We start from the raw sequence: 21395 nt of genomic DNA on the forward strand, positions 1-21395 counted from the left end.
AAAACTGAAGGAATTCATTGCCAGCAGACCCACAAGGCCACCGTGAGACTGTGAAGCTCCAGAAGGACAAAGGCATGCCGAGGTTCTCACCCTTCCGCAGGCTTTTCTTCCAAGAACCTCAGCAGGCCCTCACAGGGGGGACCATCAGCCACCGCAAAATCTACCCAGACCTTTCCACTTTAGCAAACAAAACGCTTAACATGCAGGGGAAGGGCATCACCTGGGGGCACTGGTGAAAGACCCACCCTGCAGGGGAAGGGAATTCGGGGAACTATCCCCAGACTAACCCCTTAGCTTGCCTAATGGGAACAAAATGCCTTACTCTACAGGAGAGGCCTTAAGGACATAGACTGAGACACTGCTGGCTTCCCCACGATAGCTGAAAGAAGGCAATGGGAGTAGGAAAAAGCTCTATCCCCAGAAGAGGGGCAGAGACATGTGTAAGAGCCTAGAGCTGTGCACCCCCAAGAAGGAGACTGAATCAGAACATGAGAGAATGTTCTCCCTCCTCCACAACCCACCACCATGCTAAAGAGCCTCCAGTAATAACAAGAGTGGATAATAACTGAGAAAGCTGCAAGAGACAGACTCTCTGGAGAGCAAGACAAAAGGAAGACACAAAGCCAAGAGAGGATGGAAAAAACAAAGTCACTAGAGAAACTTGAAGTCTCTGGTGCCCACACCAACAGCAAGCTTCAACGCTGCTAACGACAGCAACAACAAACGTCAAACACAGCCCAACTCCTGACTAGACTAATAAATCTTCAAAGTAAAGGCCTATTTATCTCAGTATCTATTGTCCTGTACAACGTCTGGCTTTCAACAACACAAAAAATAAAAGGTATACCAAAAAGGCAAGGGAAAAAAAACAGTCTAAAGAGATAAAGTAGGCATCAGAACCAGACTCAGATCTGATAGAGATGTTGGAACTATTAGAGAGGGCATTTTAAATTACCAAGTGAAAGGCTCTAACGGAAAAGGGAGACAACATTCAAGGTCAAATAGGTAATTTTAGTAAGACACAAAAACTGTAAGAAAGAATTAAATGAAAATGCTGAAGTTAAAAGTATTGTAACAGAAATGAAGAATGACTTCAATGGATTCCTCTGCTGACTTGAGATAGCCAAGGAAAGAATCAGGTAAACTGATGGTAGGGCAGTAGAAATCGCACAAACTGAAAGGTAAAGAGTAAAAAGAATGAAGAACACACCAGAGCATCCAAGAGCTGGAGGACTGTTGGGGACGATTAAGGTAGCATGTATAAAATCCACCCTCAGCGATGCCGGAGATATGCAACATGGCCGCTGGGGCTGATGCAATAACGGCTTAAGTTGCCCTCAGCCTTCTTTACGGAAGTGATAGCCGTTCGCGCCTAAGATTCGCGCCAAGAGTGCTAGCTTTACAATCTGCCTTCTACCCCAGCAACAGTAGCTACCAATCCTGTGCTAGCCTTACATCTGCCATCCGCCCTAGCAACAGCAGCCACCAATCCTAGACCGCCACCCGCCCTTGCTAGCCACTCCCCCTCTCTTCTAGAGTATATATGCTCTGCCCCTTCAATAAAGATTTGCAGCTTGATCAGAATCTTTGTCTTGCTGTCATTCCTCCTGTCTCTTGTCCCATACCATTCCTCCCTCACAGGATTTGGAGCCTTCCGTTGAATGTCCCGCCGGCCGGGACAAACAACACACCAGAGCATCCAAGAGCTGGAGGACAATATCACAGTGTAACAGAAGCACAATTACAGTCCCCAAAGGAGAAGAAAAAGAATGGGGAAGGGGAAATATTTGGAGAAATAATGGGCAAACATATTCCAAAATTAATGACAGACAATGAACCATGCATCAGAGAAGCTCAGAGAATACCAGGATCAAAACATAAACCAACCACACACACACACACACACACACACACACACACACACACACACAAACAAACAAGAAAAATCAAAACATATCTAGACATATCATTGTCAATTTGCTGGGAACCAAATCTTGAAGGGATCCGGGGTGGGGGGTGGGGGCAAAAACCATCTTTTGTACAGAGGAACAAAGATGAGAATTACAGCAGACTTCTTGTCAGAAACCATGCAAGCAAGAGGACAAGAGAGCAACATCTTTAAAGTGTTGAAAGAAAAAAACCCCTTCAAACCCAGAATTCAATATCTGGTCAAAAAATCCTTCAAAAGCGGAGAAGAATAAGCAAAACGTGGCATATGCATACAATGGAATATTATGCAGCCATGGAAAGGAATGAAGTTTTGATACATGTGACAACATGGGTAAATCTTGAAGATATCATGTTAAGTCAGCCAGACACAAAAGGACAAATATTTTAGGCTCTCACTTGTATCAGATAATTATAATCAAGCAAATTCATAAAGTCAGAAACCAGGGGCTGAGGAGGGGGTAGGGAATGCAGAGTTAAAGTCTAATTGGTATAGAATTTCTAGTTGGGGTGATGGAAAAGTTTTGGTAATGGATGACGGTGATGACAGCACAACATTGTCAATATAATTAGTACCATTGAATTATATATCTGAATGTGGTAAATGGGAGAAATTTTAGGTTGTATATATGTTGTTAAAAAATTAATTAAAAAGAAATGAGAAATAGGCTTTTTCAGACAAACAAAAACTGAAGGAATTCATTGCCAACAGACCCACAAGAAATGTTAAAAGAAATTCTTCAGGAATAAGGCATATGATATAGGTTAGAGACTTAGATCTACAAAAGAAAGAAAGCACATCAAAAATGGAAGAAATGAAGGTAAAATATAATCTTTTTAATCTTATGTTTAATTGTACTGAAAGATAACTGTTGAAAACAATAACAGTAACAACATATTGGGTGTTGGTAGTATACAAAAAAGTAAAATAAATGACAACAATGGCACAAGGGTGGAGGAAATGGGAATATACTGATATAAGGTCCTTTCACTACATGTGAAGAGGTATAATATTATTTTAAGGTAAAACCAGATTATTTTAAAAATAAACCACTGAAACAGATTTTAAAAGAGGTGTGAATAATACATCCATAGAGAAGATAAAATGGAATTATAAAAAATGCTCAATTAAAACCAGAGGAAGAATAAGAGAAAAAAGAAACAAATAACAAACAACACATATACAACAGCTAGAAAAATGGCAGATTTTAATCCAACTATCTCAAAAATTACTTTAAATGTGAATGGTCTAAACATATCAGTTAGTGGATGGAAACTGTCAGATTAGATATAAAATCAAGATCCAACTATACACTGTCTAAAAAAAAAGCTATTTTATATAAGAAGAGTTAGATGCAGAAGTCTTTCCTAAATGTGTATGCACCTAATGACAGATCTTCACAATGCATGAAGCAAAAAGTGATAGATCTGAAAGGAGAAATAGACACAGACACAGTTACTCTTACAGACTTCCACATTCCTCTCTTAATAACTGGTAGAATAAATTGGCAGAAAATCAATAAGAATAGAGAGGACCTGAACAGCACTTATCAGCCAGCTTGACTTGATATTTATAGAACATTCCAACAGTGGAAAATACACATTCTTCTCAAGGATATATGCAACATCCATCAGGATAGACCATAGTCTCAGCTGTGAAACAAACCTTCACAAATTTTTGAGAATAGAACTCATACAAATGCACATTCTTGGACCATAATGGAGTTAAGCTAGAAATCAGTAACAGAAAGATATCTGGAAAATCCACACATAATTGAAAATTAAACAATATACTTCCATATACCCAATGGACAAGAGGAAGTCTCAAGAGAGATTAAAAATATTTTGAAATAAATGAAATGGAAATATCAAAATGTGTGCCACGGAGGCAAAGCAGTGCTTAGAAGGAAGTTTATAAATCCAGATATTATAAAAGGAGAAAGATCTAAAATCAGTAACTTAAGCTTCCTTCTTAGGAAATGAGAGAAAGCAAAATTTTAAGCAAGCAGAAGGATGGAAATAAAAATTAGAGCAGAAATTAATGAAATACAAAACAGGAAAACAATAGAGAAAATCATTGAAATCAAAAGTTGGTTCTTTGAAAGGGAAATTGATATAGTAAAATGATAGATGAAACAATAGAGAATATAAATATAAACAAAAGCTGATTCTTTGAAAAGAAACAAAGTTGATAAACCTCTAGCTTGGCTAACCAAGAAAAACAGAGAGGGGGCACAAATCACCAATACTAGAACTGAAAGACAGGATATCACTACTGATCTCACAACAGACTTTAGAAGGATAATAAGGGAATACTATGGGTTCTAAAACTTAGGTAAAATGCTCATATTCCTTGAAGGACACAACTACCAAGGCTCACTCAAGAAGAAATAAAAATTCTAAATAGTTCTTTATCTATTAAATAAAATGAAATTGTCATTTAAAAAAACCTTCTAAAAAAGAAAACTATAGGCCCAGATGGTTTCATTGGTGAATTCTAACAAACATATAAGAAAGAAATAACATCAATTTTACATACTGTCTTTGAGAAAACAGAAAAAATCATTTCCCAATTTGTCTTATGAGGTTAGCATTATTCTAACACCAAAACCAGACCCACACATTTTAAGAAGAGAAACTACAAATCAATATCTCTCATGAGCACAGACCCAAAATTCTTAACAAAAAATTAGCAAATCAAATCTAATAGACAAAGAAAGAAAGAAAGAAAAAAAAAAAAAGACAATACACCACCACCAAGTAGGGTTCTTGCCAAGAAAGCAAGGCTGATTCTACATTCAAAATCAATCAATCTAATTTATATTAACAGATGAAATAAGGCAAACTATATGATCATATCAAAAACAAAGCATAAAAAGCTTTCCACAAAATTCTATATCCATTTATAAAAAACACTCTCAGCAAACTAGGAATAAAAGATAACTTCCTAAACCTAATAAAGAACATCTATGAAAAACATACAGCTAACATCATACCCAACGATGATAAATGAATGCTCTCCCCCCTAAGATCTGGAACAAAGCAAGGATGTCTCCTCACACACTCTCAAACTCACAATGGAAGACCCACCTAGTACAATAAGGCAAAAAAAAAAGGCATACAGATGAGAAAGGAAGAAATAAAACTGCCTTTATATGCAGACAACATGATTGTCTATGTATAAAATTGTAAAAAATCTACAAAAATCACCCTTGGAATTAGTAAATGTATTTAGCAAGGCTTCAGAAAACAAGAGCAACATTAAAAAGCAAGTTGTGTTCCTGTAGTTTCTTCATAAATACTAGCAATGAACAATTGGTATCTGAACTTTTAAAGACACCATTTATGATAGCATCAAAAAAAGAAGTGCTTTGGTATAAATCTAACAACATACGCACAAGATCTGTTGAAAACTACAAAAGACTTAGAAATGAAAGAAGATCTAAATAAATGAAGAGATATACCATGTTCATTGATGAGAAGACTCAATATTGTAAGATGTCAGTTCAACACAATTTCATCTATAGAGTCAATCCAATCTCAATCAAAATCCCATCATGTTTTTTTTTTTTTTTTTGTAGAATTGATGAGTCTAAAATTTACATGGAAAGGCAAAGGAATTAGAATACCCAAAGCATTCTGAAAAAGAATAATGGAGAATTCACATTACCCAATATCAAGACTTTCTATAAAATTCTAGTAAAGACAGTATGTTTCCAAAAAAGGAATAAATAGATAGATCAACAGAACAGAAAGGAAAGTCCAGAAATGGATCCACACAAATGCAGTCAACTGATTTTTGACAAATGTGCAAAGGTAATGCAATACAGAAAAAATAGTCTTTTCAACAAATGGTGCTGGAATGACTAGGCATCCATATGAGAAAAAATGGACCCCAACAGATAAGTCACAGCTTACATAAAAATTAGCTTTAAATGGACCAAAGACTTAGAGTAAAATGTAAAACTATAAAAATTCTAGAAGAAAATAGAGGAGAAAATCTAAGTGACCTTGGGTTTGGTTAAGAGTTTTGTTTTTTTTTTTCTTAAAACAATTTTTATACACAAATAAAAACATGGAGAACCAAGGATTCATAAAGTGACTTTGCTAATGCAAATTATGGGGGAAATTTGGATTAACTCAATTTAAAGAACTTATTAAAAGGCCAATTTAAAACAATAAGGTCTCCCACAAATCACTTTCTCCAATAAATGCATTTTCAGAGAAAAGCTTCTATCAGGGCTGGAACAATTTCACAGAATCATTAAGATAACATAAAATGAACATGTACCAAATAATTTACTAAGGTCTCTTCAAACTTAATATTTTTTATTTAAACTAATTTATGGTTTAAAAACAAAGAAATTACAGAAAACATTACTCTTACTTTTCACTATTCTGTATATTAATTTTGGAGGTCATGAGGTTTTATCTTTTCATTTTTTAAATGATGCAAGGCACTTTTCTTTTTTGGGTTTCACATAGGGGAAAAAAACCAATAGTGCTAAATTGGTATATTCTATTTAGAACCATTTTTGACAAAACAAAAACAAAAAAAAAACAGGTTCTCAAAAGAACCCATAATAAGTAATGCAAAAAAGGGAAGTCACTTGAGACTTCTAACACTATCCTTTTTGAGGGAGAGTCTATACTATAAAGCAAAACATGTTTTTTGTTCATTAAACTTTTTTTTTTAATGGAATAAACAAATTAGGAAGGTAACATGGAAGGAAGCAATAACTCAATTGTGTTAAAGTCAGGAAATTGGCTAATGACGTGATTTAAAGACTATTAATGAAGGACCAAGAAGAGCTTAGAAAAATAAAAGAACAATTTAGGTACTGAATTATACTAAAAAAGGGAAATGTGGCATATTCCTACATTTTGTTAATGTTTCTGTAAGAGACTCCATCATAAAACTGAACTGTAAAATTATTTTTAAAATGTTATATAACAGAAAATGAATTTTTAGCAAACTTTAGTAAACTTTCGTTATAAATTACCCAAATTTTATAAACAAATCCCAACTTGCATTTTGTTTAAAGTAATAACTTTATATCATACAAATAAATTTCAAGTATGAAAAGTGCATTATTGCAATAATACCTCTTTGCAAGTCCAAAATTCTTGGTTTATAATAAAACTATAAAATGAAAAATAAAAAAAAACCAAAAAGGAGTAAAACCATCAGTGCCATCTATTGCAGAAGTCCAACATCTTCTTAAAATGTTGCTGAACAAGTTGCAGAGAAACATGTATGGAAGCAACATTTAATTGAAAAGAAGCTACTTTTTTTTTATATGTATCATTTTACATTATTATTGTCTCAAGTATTTTCTCCTTCCCAAATAGAAATTCAATTTACATCTTCTATAACAGTTGCTCTTGAGTCAGCCATTCTGAGCATTTGCCACTTGCATGTTTCCAAAATTGTCGTCTTCTTCATGTGTTCTCTTCAAACTGCCTGTGGTACCAGAATGGACAGATAATGACCTTTCTATTGTTAGTGGTGATATCATCTGTATTGTTAATTTTGCTAGCTAGATGGCTTCATATTCCTGAAACTGATGGACGAATCCAGCATTAGAAGTAATACAAAGTCTTCTTTCTTGAACGTAAGCAAAGGCATCTCTGTACTTCATTCCAAATGTTTCCATAATGTATGCAATAACAAAGGCAGCACTCCTGGAGATCCCTGCATTTCCACGGACAAGAACTTTTCCTCCAGTTTGTAAGCTCCCATCAATAAATTTATTATTGATTTAATAGTCATGGGAATATAAATAGTCATGGGAAAAAAACGTATTATATTTTCAACTGGATTATCTGCAATATCCAAGACTAAATATCTAAATAATTGCTGAAAGTTTGGTTTAACAAAGTTTGCTTCAATATTTTGTCTTATGCATATTATATGGGTTATTCCATGTTTCTGTAGTACAGGTAGCCCAGAAAAGTTGGTTAATAAAGTTTCTTGGTAAACCTAACCTAAAGTTCATAGCTTGCTTTTCATAGCAGAAGATATGGGCCTAAAAACAATCCAGGCAAAATTTCCTGCATCTCTCGCCTCATAGGATAGGTCCATTCCTCGGCATCCTCTTTGCACCGTGGGAGGGTGGGGAACTCCAGCTTCACGTCCTCCATGGTCCTGGCCCGCGGGCCGGTGGGTGGGGTGGGAGGCCGAGTTACCCGGCCCGCCGACCCTCAGAGCTGGCAGTGGCGGCGGAAGGGAGAACGGGTGGCCCAGAGGACTGGTGGGCTGGGGCGGGCTTACAACGAACATACGCAATCTAAAGGATCCTGGTGGCAGCGACAGCAAGGAAGAGGAGGGTTGGAAGGCTCGTACCCAGCCGCCATGCTGCCATCATCTCTCTGGTTAAGAGTTTTTATATATAATACCAAAAGCACACTTCAAGAAAGAAAAAATTGATAAATTGGACTTTATCAAATTTAAAAGCTTCTGCTCTGTGAAAGAAACCACTAAGTAAATTAAAAGACAAGGCATAGGAGCTAAGACCAGCATCTGTGAGCCAGCCACCATGGCTGGGCTACCTAACAAATTCGACTAGAAAGGACTTGAGAAGGTCCGTGTTTTAACACAGCCATTCTTAATCACGACTCGAACATGCTAATTAATGTGTTATGTTCATTAGTAAGATATTTCTCTTTTAAGATGCATGACCCAGAAACAACTAACCTATTGCCACCACCTTCCCAAGAAATGGCTCTACTTGTCCTCCGCCAAGAAAAAACAACCAAACAAAAGCCAACTAAGTGGTTCAATGAAGAACTTTCTTTCTTTCTTTTTTTTTTTTTTTTTTGAACAAGAGGAGGGACTAAACAAGACTGTTTTTCTTTCTCTTGACCAAGCTGCCAGCCTTACTCGTGGTATGCCCCTGCCTCTGCCCTCCTTGTCCTAACTACCATGAACCAACATTGCAGCTGTGGGACTGCAGAGAAAAATAACTCAGACTGTGAGGGGGAAAAAAAAAAGAGGGAAAAAGATAACTTCAGATCCCAGCTATGCTAAATATCAAATTCACCCCTGACCTCCTCCTCCCTTATCCTTCCCACCCCAGCTACCAGGCACCTAAGAGACTCCTAACTGGGTAGTTCCTTATCTCCCTCCTCCTCTATCCCAGCCTTTATAGATGCCTAATAACCTCAAAATAACATTCTGAGCCAAGCGGTCCTATTCACAACCTCAGTATATCCCTCACCCACCCACCCCTGTGATCAACTCCTCCTACTATTTTTCCTCCAACCACTCCCAGATCTTAAAAATTAATCCTTTGTTTTGAGAGAACTGAGTTCCAATCTCTCTTCCCTTCTGTATCAGCCTCTGAATAAAGTCATCCTTGCCAGTTAAAAGAATATAATAAAAATAAAAAGACAAGGTATAGACTGGGAGAAAATATTTGCAAATCACATACCTAATAAAGGACTTGATCCAAAATATATTTTTAAAAAAACTCTTAAAATCCAACAATAAGAAAACAAACAAAAATTTTTAATGGGCAAAATATCTGAAATGACACTTTACCAAAGAAGTTATACGGATGGCAAATAAACATATGAAAAGATGCTCAACCTTATTTGTCATTAGGGAAATGCAAATAAACACCATGAGCAATGAGATGCCCCTACACACTTATTAGAATAGCTAAAACCCAGAAAACTGACAATAACGATATTGGTAATTCTCATTCATTGCTAGTGGGAATGCAAAATGGTAAGCCACTTTTGGAAGACAGTTTCCTACTTATTTATAATGTTAAACATAGATTTACCATACTACCCAGTAATCACACTCCTAGTACCCACCCAAGTGAACTGAAAACTTACTTCCAAACAAAAACCTGTACATGTATGTTTATAAGAGCTTTATCCATAATGGCTAAAATGTGAAGCAGCTGAGATGTCTTTCAACAGAAGACTAAACTCTGGCATATCCAGATGTAGCATTATTGGAATTCTATTTGGTGATAAAAAGGAATGAGCTTTTGATTCATGCAACATTATGGATGAATCCTAAATGCATTTTACTAAGTGAAAGAAGCCATATTGTTTGAGTCCATACATACGATATTCTGGAAAAGATAAAACTATGAGTAGGGAAAATAGATCAGTGGTGGCCAGGGGTTGAAGGGTGGGGAGAGTGGTTGATTACAAAAGGGATGCACGGGGAACTTTTCAGGTGAAGGAACTGTTCTGTATGACAGTGAGTGGAGGATACATATCTTTATGCATTTGTCAAAATCCATAGAACTGTGTAAATCACAAATAGTGAAACTTAATGCAGGCAAACAAAAAATGCAGGCAAACAAAAAAATCAACAAGGATGGAAGGGATCTCAGGATAAAATGCAGACTGTGACAAATGAATCTAACTGTATTTCAAATATATGACATAACTGTACTCAAGAAGGTGGGGGGGCTGACCTAACTAACTTTGGAAAGCTGTCTTTTAATTGGAAACTATAAGATTAAATACAAAGGAACTGTGCATATCACTGTACTTTAGCTGGTAAATTTATTTCTCATGGGGTTTAAGTTAACAGTTCTGAAAATGCTTTATATGTATTCTAGCACAAATGGATAGTGGATGGTGGGAGGCAGGTTAAACACTGTCAGAAAGGGAAGTTAAAGATAAGAAAGATGGGAAGGGAAGAATGAACCCTTGTGGTAGGTTAGAGTTGGAGACATCAGTACGAATTCTGAATTCATGATTAGCTTAACAGATGGATAGATACAGAAACACATATAGATATACACTGGTTAGCATACAAATATATATTTCCAAGCTCTGTCTGCTGAGAGCCTAGAGTCAATGGCACCTCAATAGCAATGAGCACCCTCAACACCCAGATCTTGCTTTTAAATACCATTTAAAATGAGGGTACATTGGAGAAATGGTTGATTCTAGGGCTAGGGCAGTAAAAAATATACGATGACCCTGGAGCATCTTGTAGTACCAGAAAGTAAAGCACTCAAAACACAAAAGGATGGTGTATGTGAAAGAGACACAGGAGCCAACCCTAAAGAGTTCCCAATTGCCAGAGCAATAAAATAAATAACATAATACTGGAAACCCAAAGTATAATATACACATGAATCCATAGTAAAATAAATGAATGAATAAGTAAATGGGGGAAGAGACAATAGATCTTCAGGATATGGAGATTAATTTCCCCTACCTTGAGGTAGGCTGCATAATAAAATGCTTCCAAAGAAGAGTATGAAAAGGGAAAAATAATAACTCTATGTGGAGAAACCTGTCAAACAAGTTAATCAATGTTAACAAAACCAGTGGTTATCATGTGGATATCACATACCCTCTGATATAATCTGATGAGAAGGGCACTTCACCTCTGTGGGATTCTTCACAAACACCCATAAGCCCGGAATAATTATGAGAAAAACAACAGATAAGCACAAATTGAGGCTCATTCTACAAACGACCTGATCAGTACTCCTAAAAGCTGCCAAGGACATGAAGACAAGAGAAGACTGAAAAACTGTCACAGTCCAGAGGTCACTAGGAAGACATGACAACTAAATGCAATATGGTATCTTGGATTGTATCCTGGAACAGAGAAAGGATATTAATGGAAAAACTGGTGAAACTGAATACAGTCTGGAGTTAACAGTAATGAACCAATGTTGGTTTCTTAATTTTGACAAATGAATTATCATAATAGAAGATGATAACATTAGGGGAAACTGAAACTGAGTGATGAATCTACAGGAACTCTGTGTACTAAATTTGCAACTTTTTTTGTAAATCCAAATAACTCCAAGATAAAAAGTTTATTTTTAAAGAAAGACCTTTCACATATTAAAAAAAAAAAAGGTTTTGATGAATTTAGAATAAGTGAAAATACTCATGACAGAATCTTAAATGAAAAATGCTTAGAAATACCTACAAACACACAAATTACCAACTTAACTATTAAAAGAGAGAGATGCACAGAAAAAAAAAAAGACCAAATTATATATACTAAGATATTAAGAGTAGTTACCTCTTCATGCTGAGCTCATAGATATTTTTTCCACCTTTTATGTATTTCTCAAATTTTCTACAATCAACAAATATTACTTTTATAATGAGAGGGAAGTTCTTATGCTATATATATTAAAATTTGTCTCACTGGTTTACAGTAGCATGGCCCCAAATCGCTCCATGTGGCATTACTGGGTGCTCCATAAAAAACGGGTTCTGTGGCCAGATATTTATGACTGCTTGGCACCACGGGTCCCTCTTTTGCAGACTCGTAGTACATGGGTCTGTGAAATCAGCTAATAGAGAAACCAGTTTAACTTTGTTTTAACAGCATTTGTCAAATGTATTTGATCACTGAATTTCTATTTCTCAGAACAACTTAATATTTCAGGCACCACTAGGAATATAGGACATAGGACATTACATGTCCTGAGATGTTTTTAAGGGAGGTGTGTCAGTTTGTATATATCATGTCCCCCAGAAAATGCCATGTTCTTTGATGCAATCTTGTGGGGGCAAACATATTAGTGTTGATTAGGTTGGAACCTTTGGATTAGGTTGCTTCCATGGAAATGTGATCCACCCAACTTTGAGTGACACCTTTGGTTAGGGTGTGACCTCTGAATGTTTCCATGGAGGTGTGGCCCCACCCATTCAGCGTGGGCCTTGATTAGTTCACTGGAGTCTTATAAAGGGGCTCACAAACAGAAGGACTTCAGAGCAACTGAGAGTGACATTTTGAAGAGCGCTGCAGCTAAGAGAAGACGAAATGCCCCAAGACCAACATTTTGGAGAACACCATTTTGAAACGCCACCTGGGAGCAAGTGGACGCCAGCCACGTTGCCTTCCGAACTAAGAGAGGTTTTCCAGATGCCAGTGGCCATCCTTCAGTGAAGGTACCCTATTGTTGATGCCTTACCTTGGACACTTTATGGCCTTAAGACTGTAACTTTGTAACCAAATAAACCCCCTTTATAAAAGCCAATCTATTTCTGGTGTTTTGCAAAATGGCAGCATTAGCAAATCAGAACAGGAGGTAACTGGGACATTTTTAGAGGAAATTTTTAAAGCTCACTTAGCAAAGGATGAATTTCATATGCCTGGACCTTTTACTCCAGGTATTATATGCTTTGATTCCCAATTCAAATCCCCCTTTCTGTGAAAATGCCTCTATTTCTCCAAAGTCTTCATGGATCCTGCTTTGTATGGCTCTCTTAATCTCTTTTGGTCTATGAAGCACAAGACAGTATGTGCTGTTCTATATTGTCTGACAGGTGTGTCTTTTTAGATCTCATCTTCCCAACTAGAATTTAATAACTTTGAAAGTAAGAGCTTTGTCTCTTATTTCTCTCTATATTTTCATGTGTTTGTTCCTTCATTACTTCACTTACTTATTCATTCATTCAACACTTATTTGCTGAGTGCCTACTATATGCCATGCCAGACTGGTCCCTTTACTCTTAATGGAGAGTACAGTTTAGTTGGTGGCCAGAAATGAATAAAATAACAAATAAAAAAAAATGTATAATTATAAACGCTGATAATGCTTGGAAGGAAAGACCTGATGAGACTCCATAAAGAGGTCCTACCCTAACACTGGGAGAAGGTTGGGGTGGGGCAGGAAAGGCTGATCTGGAAAATGTAATGTTAGAGTTTAAGATCCAAAGAATCAAAAGATATTAACTAAGTGAGTTAACTAAATGAGAAAAAGGGCGGAAGTGAGAGAAGAATATTCCATGGAGAAGTTCTAAGGAGGAAAAGGTGCATAGGGCCACAGGATCACAACAACAGGACCTGATGAGATAGGTTACTGACCATATAGATGCTACTAACCATTTTCTTCAGTCTCTTCTCTTCTCGTTTTCTTTCAAGCTGAGCCTCCTTTTCTTCTGCCTCCCTCTTCCGACGCTCCTCTTCTTGGGCCTTTAATTGGGCCTGATCAGGATAAAAATGTGTAAAAAGTAGAACTCTAAATTTGTAAGGAAATAAGATCTTTTATGTTGAGGAAAGTCGAGTTTCTGCTAACTAAGGTGGCCATCCTGGCTTTGGAGGAAGCCTGCATTTTGTGATAAAAGTAGAAAACCTGACTAGTATGTGGTCAGAGGTGCAATTTAAAAGTTTCTCCAAAAATTCCTTTTCAGTTTGGGAAGGTGAGACTGAGGATGAATACGATGACTAATTTTTCATCATGAAATGATTGGTTTTCAATACTTACCTTCAAATACAAAGTCTGATCTAAAAAGCAAGTTTTTCTTTCATTTCACCAATAAAACTACTCTTGGAACTGTTCATTTTTTTTTTCCTTAGTAGGTATAAAGACTTACTTCTGGAAGTCTGGGTCAAAACTTTGGAAAATAAGAACCACCCCTTTGCAAACTCATTAGGTTGGATATCCACCTATAACACACTAGCTAGTCTTGGCTAAGTGTAAATCTCCCAATTTACTAGTGCCCATCAATTTTTGTAACATGTCCTTCCTGATATAATATTGATGTTGTTTCCCATCCCCCCACCCCCTTACTTTCCTAAAATTGTCACTGGGTTCAGGCTGCTAGGCAAGGCTTTTTCAGAAGTTGGTTTAACTCTATTGTCTCAGGCAAGTAAGATTTCATTTTTTAATAAAGACTTATCCATGTTCTTTTTCATGCCCCAGTTTGCATTCTGTACTTATTACCAATTTCTCCTCTTCTTGTTTTTTCTTCTTCTCTGCCAAGATCTGCCTACGTTCAGCTCGCTGAATTGCTCTCTCTTCCATGGCTAGAAAATAGAAATAGAGTACCAATATAAAAAATATGAGGAACACTGCAAAAGAATTGCCTCCAATTCACAGTAAATTTCATGTTATTGTTAGGGTTTTCTTGCAAGCTGAGTGTTCACAATCTTAGAAATATATGTATTATGCTCTTTTATATGCCCTCTAGGTTAAGGACCTATAATCCCATCCTCAGCAATGATAAACAATTTGCAGAATATATTTTTCTTTACATGTCTATTAGAATAACTGTTTACAGGTTTAAATAAGATGTGCCTCAATGATAAGCTTTTAGTAATTGAAACCCAGAAACCAGAATTTTGATAATACCTTTGATGAATGTAGAAAACTTTAATTACATCCAATAAACACTTTGAGATTGGAATCTTTCCTCAAATCTCATTAAATGAGTCTGCTAACTTTTCTTAAGTCACTGTACATATGTCTGTATATGTAACAATGACAACAAACAAACTAAAGTTTGGGGTCACGATGAACACATTTTGATCTAGTTTTAAGGCCTGGATATCCAGATGGGCAGGAAATGGAATTGCACCAGGCATTTGGAGAACTGGCATCTGAACAAATCTGAGTGTCAGACTTGTGTTCTTGACAGTCTATTAAATATCAATCCAAAAGAAGCAAATGTGCAAGATGGTCTGATGATGTGACTCTGTAATCAGTTGGGTTTTCATGGAAGGGGGGCACGGGTGGGGGGAGTATCAGAGTTCTGCTCCCCTAACCCAGCCAACAGCTACTTTCAATTCCCTGTGCCATATTACAGGGAAGAGAATTTAAGTCCCAATTTCAAGAATTAACAAAAACCCCACCAGACTATTTCTTACTGATTTAAGTGCATGCTTAGCTACCAGAAAAGAAAAAAAAAAAATAAAATAAAATAACAGTAGTGCCACAGATGGCAGGAGTGGGAATGTCTTTAGAAGGCAGAAATAGAATAGAGAATCAAAGTGAGAGACCTCTGAAAAGCAGAGTCTCTGAGAACATAGTGTTTCCCCATCTTTTCTAAAGCTAATCATTAAAGACTACTTGAAAAGTAAAGTGGGGTCCTAAAATACTATTTTAAAATAATCACATCAAAATGGGCATTTCCTGATCAACTTTATCAGTGGGCAAAAATAGCATGAATTACTGTACTAGCAGATCATCAGTGCAAAGATGGATAATTTCTTCTTTAATAGGAATTGACTACAGGCCTATGTCCTTCAGATGTCACTTCTTGTCAAGGCAGCAATTCTGCCACAGTTGAAAAACCAGCAGATTAACAAACCACAATAACATCTCCAAAGTGCCCCCCAACATACACAAACATACATACAGTGAGTGACTAAATATAATATAAGAACCATTATTGGATTCACCAGGTGGGTTTTGAGGAATGCTTCTATTCTCATAGTATTACTTGGTTTAAATAAGTTTTTTTTAAATGCATCAAAAGTGTTATCAAATTAAAATGTCTAACTTCTAGATTTCTTACTAAAAGTCACTTGGATTTTAAGGAATGCTTCTATTCTCATAGTATTACTTGATTTAAGTAAGGTTTTCTATGCATCAAGTGTTATCAAATTAAAGTGTCTGACTTGTAGATTTCATTACCAAATGTCTATCATCAAATTAAGTAACTTGGATTGCTTAACCTGAACTTCTGTAAACTGACAAATATATTCAGGTCAACAAAGTAGGTGATCTCTATCAATGTATCCATGGCCGTTTCCTCTCAGGCATAGTCCTATTTTTTTTTAACAAATCATATCTCAAATTACAGAATTTCAGCAATTTTTTCATATTGGCTGGAAAGGCCAAAAAGGTTGGCAGAGTGGCAGGAAAAAAATAGTGGAGCTTTCTGGTGCATTCTACTCCTCATGTGTCTACACATCTCAGACTTTGATGAGGTCCTGCCAATTCTCAAAACCCAAGAGATGCCAACATTCAGTTCCAGTATGTTCTGCTCTAGGAGGGAAGATGACCAACACAAGGCCACCACCAAGACAGCCCTGCCTTTCACTATGGGATGGGGTGCCATCAGCTGCTTGGGGTTCCTTTTGAATCCAGGAAGAGAATTTCGGGAGTCACTTCTACTGCCTTCAGTTCCAGAGGAAGCAACAGATGAACTGGGGGAAAACAAAGGGAAAGAATTCAGACCAATAACCAGCTTTCTTCAAAACCCTTTCACCTGAGCATCTCAAAGCACTTTTACAAACTTTAATTAATCCTTACTCTCTGTAGTAACAAATTATTATTATGTCCTCTAGAAAACAGGTGTAACGAGGCATGGAAAGGTTGAGTAATCAGCCTGAGTCATCCTAGTGCTTCAAATCAATAGGTATCGCCACTTCCTATTTATCACATGTACTGAGTGATAGTATTGGATAAATATGGAATCTTATTCCAGGCTCAAAGAAGCAAGTGATGTTTAGTTTTATTCCAAACAACTACAAATTTAAGCTAGGTAATTGGCCAGCCAAGGGGCTGTTCCATTTGGACCTGTTGTTGTCTGACCTGGCTTCTCAGCACTAAACAAGGAAAAACCCAGAAACCTAGTTAGAGCAAATAATCATTTTTCTCTTTTTCTGGTATAGTAACAGAGCGCCTCAGACAAAGGTAACCATGACACAAATGCTAACTATATAACTGAATTGGCATAGGCAACTACTTGCCTTAAATACCTATTTACAACTGTGATGTACTCATACAATATATGGGGCTTTTTTGCTTTGAGAGCATAAAAGAAGAGAAAAGGAGAGATCATGCAGTCTAGAAGCAGGGCAAAGAAATTCAGGACCCTCTCTACCCCAAAGTGAGATACCCCAAGTAACCAGTTCAAATAGTGTCCAGATACAATGAACATACTTTAGAAGCACCTGGCATGTTATTTTTGGTTCTTCTTCCTCTCTGGGATTTGACAGCAGGCGGCTCTGGGCATCTGTAACCGCTGCAGCACGCTCTGCTGCCCAGCGAGCCTCCGCCAGCCGCTGATTTTCCTTCAGCTCGAGAATTGTTTTCTGCTGAAGTTTCTTCTTTTGCTTCTCAATCAGCTGTTGCTGGAAGATGTGGCGATTATGGAAATGGCCCATGCAAATGGGTTCTGCTTTCTGGCTGCTGGTTCTGAGCTTCTCACTGCCAGACTGTTGGGAGGGTTCAGCGTACAGGATCTCGGGCTGTTTATGATCAGGTGTGCTCAAAGGGACATTCTGAAGGGAAACCTGCAAGGTGCTCTTTGTTGGTTTTCCTAAAGGAGGGCTGAGCATATAATCATTGCTTCCCGAAAGAGGCTTTTCCCACAAAGGGGGCACGGCAGTCACCTGAGGGAAAAGGAACACGTTATAGCTCAGCTATTTAAAGGACTATGCTAAAGAGAACCTACCTTGGTGCAGTTGGCACTGTTCAATTTAGTGGCAAAAGTGCCCTGCACCCCAGCCAGGGCTGCACTGTGCTCCTGGCCTGGCTTTGGGAGGCTGCCAGCCTCAGCTCTGTGAGCCCCTCCTAGAATGTGCATTGTTGCTTATGACAGGAGCTGAGTGAGAGTGTGGCAATGACTGTATGAACCATCCCCAGGGGCCAGGACATTAGTACTAAGAAAAATGTGCTCTTATAGATCTCTGATTTGGACAAATTTGGGTGTTTGTTTGTTTTGTTTTGTTTTGTGAATTAGGCAAGATTACTCCAGATATATATTACAGGAATTTTAATATGCAAGACTAGACTCTGAATTTTGCATAAAATTGGAAATTTTGTGGCAAAGGAGCCATTCTTTCTCAAAAACATGTGGAAACTAAGAAATACTTTAACAAATCAATAATAGCTCTGCTTTAAATGTCTGTACACTTTGGAGGATTGTATGTTATATGAATATATCTCAATAAAATTGCATTAAAAAATAATAGCTCTGTTCTATCATCGCTTTTCCTGCCACTAGAAAATCATTTGCCATACTACAGGGTATTTATTTACTCCAGGATCAAGGCCTGGACTAAAATTTACAGTCTCCAGCTATTTCTGAACCACCAGGGAAATATTTGCAAGACCAGGATCACTGGGTAAATATCTGTATGACATAGGACTAATGTTATGTGATGATATTTTGCATTATCATGTTGCTTTATCATGAGTCTCACTTATTAGACTGAGGTATCATATGCAATGCAAATTCCATAAAGAGGGGAAGGAAAGAGAATTCTTAATCAGAAAACTTCTAGTGGCCAAAATAATGTCTTAGTTAAAATGTCTCTTCTAGATTGGTTTGATTCCATCGTCTAAGGTCTGACCAGTTTTTTAACATGCCATCTGCAGTGGTGCAAGGAGAAAAATTATGTTAACTATCTAATATTAGACGCCTCTAGCTCTCTTTGATAGCCCTAACAGGGTGCCATATTCAGGTACTTAAAAATATTTTTGATGATGATGGAAATGCTTTCTAAAAAGACTCAGGTGAAGTGAAAAGATATGTTATATGGAAAGTCTGACATGATTAGAGACTTTTTATAATCTTTTGTTTCAGAAATGTCAGTGGGCATTTATTCATAAGAACATTTGTTAATTTAGCATCAAGCAGGGTACATGTTCTAAGCTCCTTGAAATTTTGTAGTAATGATATGTTATTAACCCAGCAAGACTGAATAAAAGCCTGAGAATGACAACAAGATTTCTTTTGGATCATGCTAACTTTTTAAGTTGAAAATAAGAGAATAAAAGAAAAGCTGAATGGTACAGACTGTACTTAATAGAACAGGGCTGAACAGTCTGGGTTAATTAGAGAAAATCACCTATTAGCTAAAGGATGACTGAAAAATTTCAAGGTATAATATGTGTGTTCTTGCTACATGAGTTCCCATGATTATATAATTAATGATCATCTAACTAAAGATTTGTTTTTATTTCTTCATTTTAAACTCTACACTGTGGAAAAAAATTAGAGTTTAGTACACTACAGTCTCTTACAGCCCTTTATCTTCATTTGCTTTTTTTTTTAAATCTTGATAAAATCTTTTGTCCTTGGTTTCAGAGATTTGGAGGCTTTTTTCCTTAAGTCTAAAAAAATGTATATTTAGTGACTTTTCTGTTTTGTGCAGGTAAAAAATACTTTCTGCTGACTTTTTTTCCTTTAAAGATAATAACAGTGGAACTTCAGAAGCTAAAACGTTTCACACAGCTATTTCTTAAGATAGAAAACTCTCCTGGGTCTTAATGGAGACAAAATTATCTGACATATAAAGGTTGATAAATTACCCAGGGGAAGGGACCAAACATTACATAAGTTCCAATAAGCATCCTCATGATCCCCCCTCTGCTGAGACTAAGCTTAAATTAAAACTAGCCTATCTTGCTATTAGTAATCAGGATAAAAAGCAAGACTGGGGACCCTCCAGTGCCCAACTTAATTTCATATATGTGAGTTAAGTACTTAGCATTATGTTGGAGGAGTGGTTTGATAGAAGGGGTGGGAGACAACCTTCTCCAAAAGGCTTTCTAAACATGACAGCTGGTGTAACTATGAAAGGAAAAAATAGTAGGACTGAGTTTATAAAAATTTTTTTAAAAAATAGTTGTATACGATATCAAACACCATCAATAAACAAAAAAGATGAATGACAAACTGGAAAAAAATATTTGCAATATATATAATAATAAAACTATCAACAGTCTGAAAAATAAAAAGAGCTCCCTCAAATAAGAAAAAGATAAATAGAAAAGTACAAAGTGTATGAAGAGATAAGTCATTATGTATCCATATCTACCTTTCTATCCATATATAAATAGCAAATATGAAAAAATTTTAACTTCAATAGTAATGAAAGAAATGCAAATATTGAAGCAATAATAACATGAAAATATTTTACCTGACAATTTGGCAAATGTAAAAAAATATGATGCAGGAAAACAAGCACTTCTTTGGTACAACCTTTTTGAAAGGGCAATTTGGTAACAGACTTTAAAATGTGCATTCTACTTTTAGATATTTATCCTGAGTAAAGTATCACGGTTGTGTGCAAAAACAAAGATTTAGCTACAAGGATGTTCACTGAAGCATTGTTTATAGTCATGGAAAACTGGAAACAATTAAATGTCCAGCAATAGAGAAGTAGCTATATAGATTCTAGCTTATGTCCATGATAGACTATCACGTGCCCATTACAAAATGATGGCACAGAATGGTAGGCCCTAATCAGGGATACACCAAGTTTACCTGTAGAACAGGTGACCCATATCCAGAAATTCTGATTTAGTAGGTCTGATTCTAATGTATACTTCCAGATGAGAACTACTGTTGGAGAATATTTAGAGACATGGAGAATGCACATAATACATTGCAAAAATGCAAAAATGCAAAAAAAAAAAAAAAAAAAAGAGTTAGAAAACACAGTAATTACGTTATTAACAAGGAAAAACCATGGCCTTTCTTTTCCTGCATAATGGCAGCCTAGAGATTCTCAATTGTCCTGATTGAAGAAATTTAAAAGCTACTTAAAATGCTGAAAGAACAAATATGCATATACCTGACCAGAGAAAAGACTAGATGGCTATACATCAACATATTAATGGTGGTTATCTTCAGGTGATGGAATTATAGGCTATATTGCTTTTTCTCTGTTGATTTCCTCCTATCAAAATTGTTAAAATTAATAATATGGCTTTCCTCACTAGAAAAAAGAATAATTTTTAAACTGCCCTCTTATA

General features: G+C 36.5%; 1 protein-coding gene and 1 pseudogene across 2 annotated transcripts in view; both read right to left on the reverse strand.

Annotated features, from left to right (window-relative positions):
* CCDC191 (coiled-coil domain containing 191) overlaps positions 1 to 21395 on the reverse strand; it is a 107438-nt gene that overhangs the window by 26305 nt on the left and 59738 nt on the right. For both annotated transcript variants that reach the window (XM_037835639.1, XM_037835650.1), the window contains 4 exons: positions 17571 to 18022; positions 16719 to 16831; positions 14625 to 14707; positions 13784 to 13885 (listed from right to left, as the gene is read on the reverse strand). In XM_037835639.1, the coding sequence (XP_037691567.1) occupies positions 13784 to 13885; positions 14625 to 14707; positions 16719 to 16831; positions 17571 to 18022 (750 nt within the window). The remainder of the gene's footprint in view (positions 1 to 13783; positions 13886 to 14624; positions 14708 to 16718; positions 16832 to 17570; positions 18023 to 21395) is intronic.
* On the reverse strand, positions 7338 to 8146 carry LOC119533845 (annotated as a pseudogene).

This window comes from Choloepus didactylus, chromosome 1 (genome assembly GCF_015220235.1).
Source record: "Choloepus didactylus isolate mChoDid1 chromosome 1, mChoDid1.pri, whole genome shotgun sequence".
NCBI lineage: Eukaryota > Metazoa > Chordata > Mammalia > Pilosa > Megalonychidae > Choloepus > Choloepus didactylus.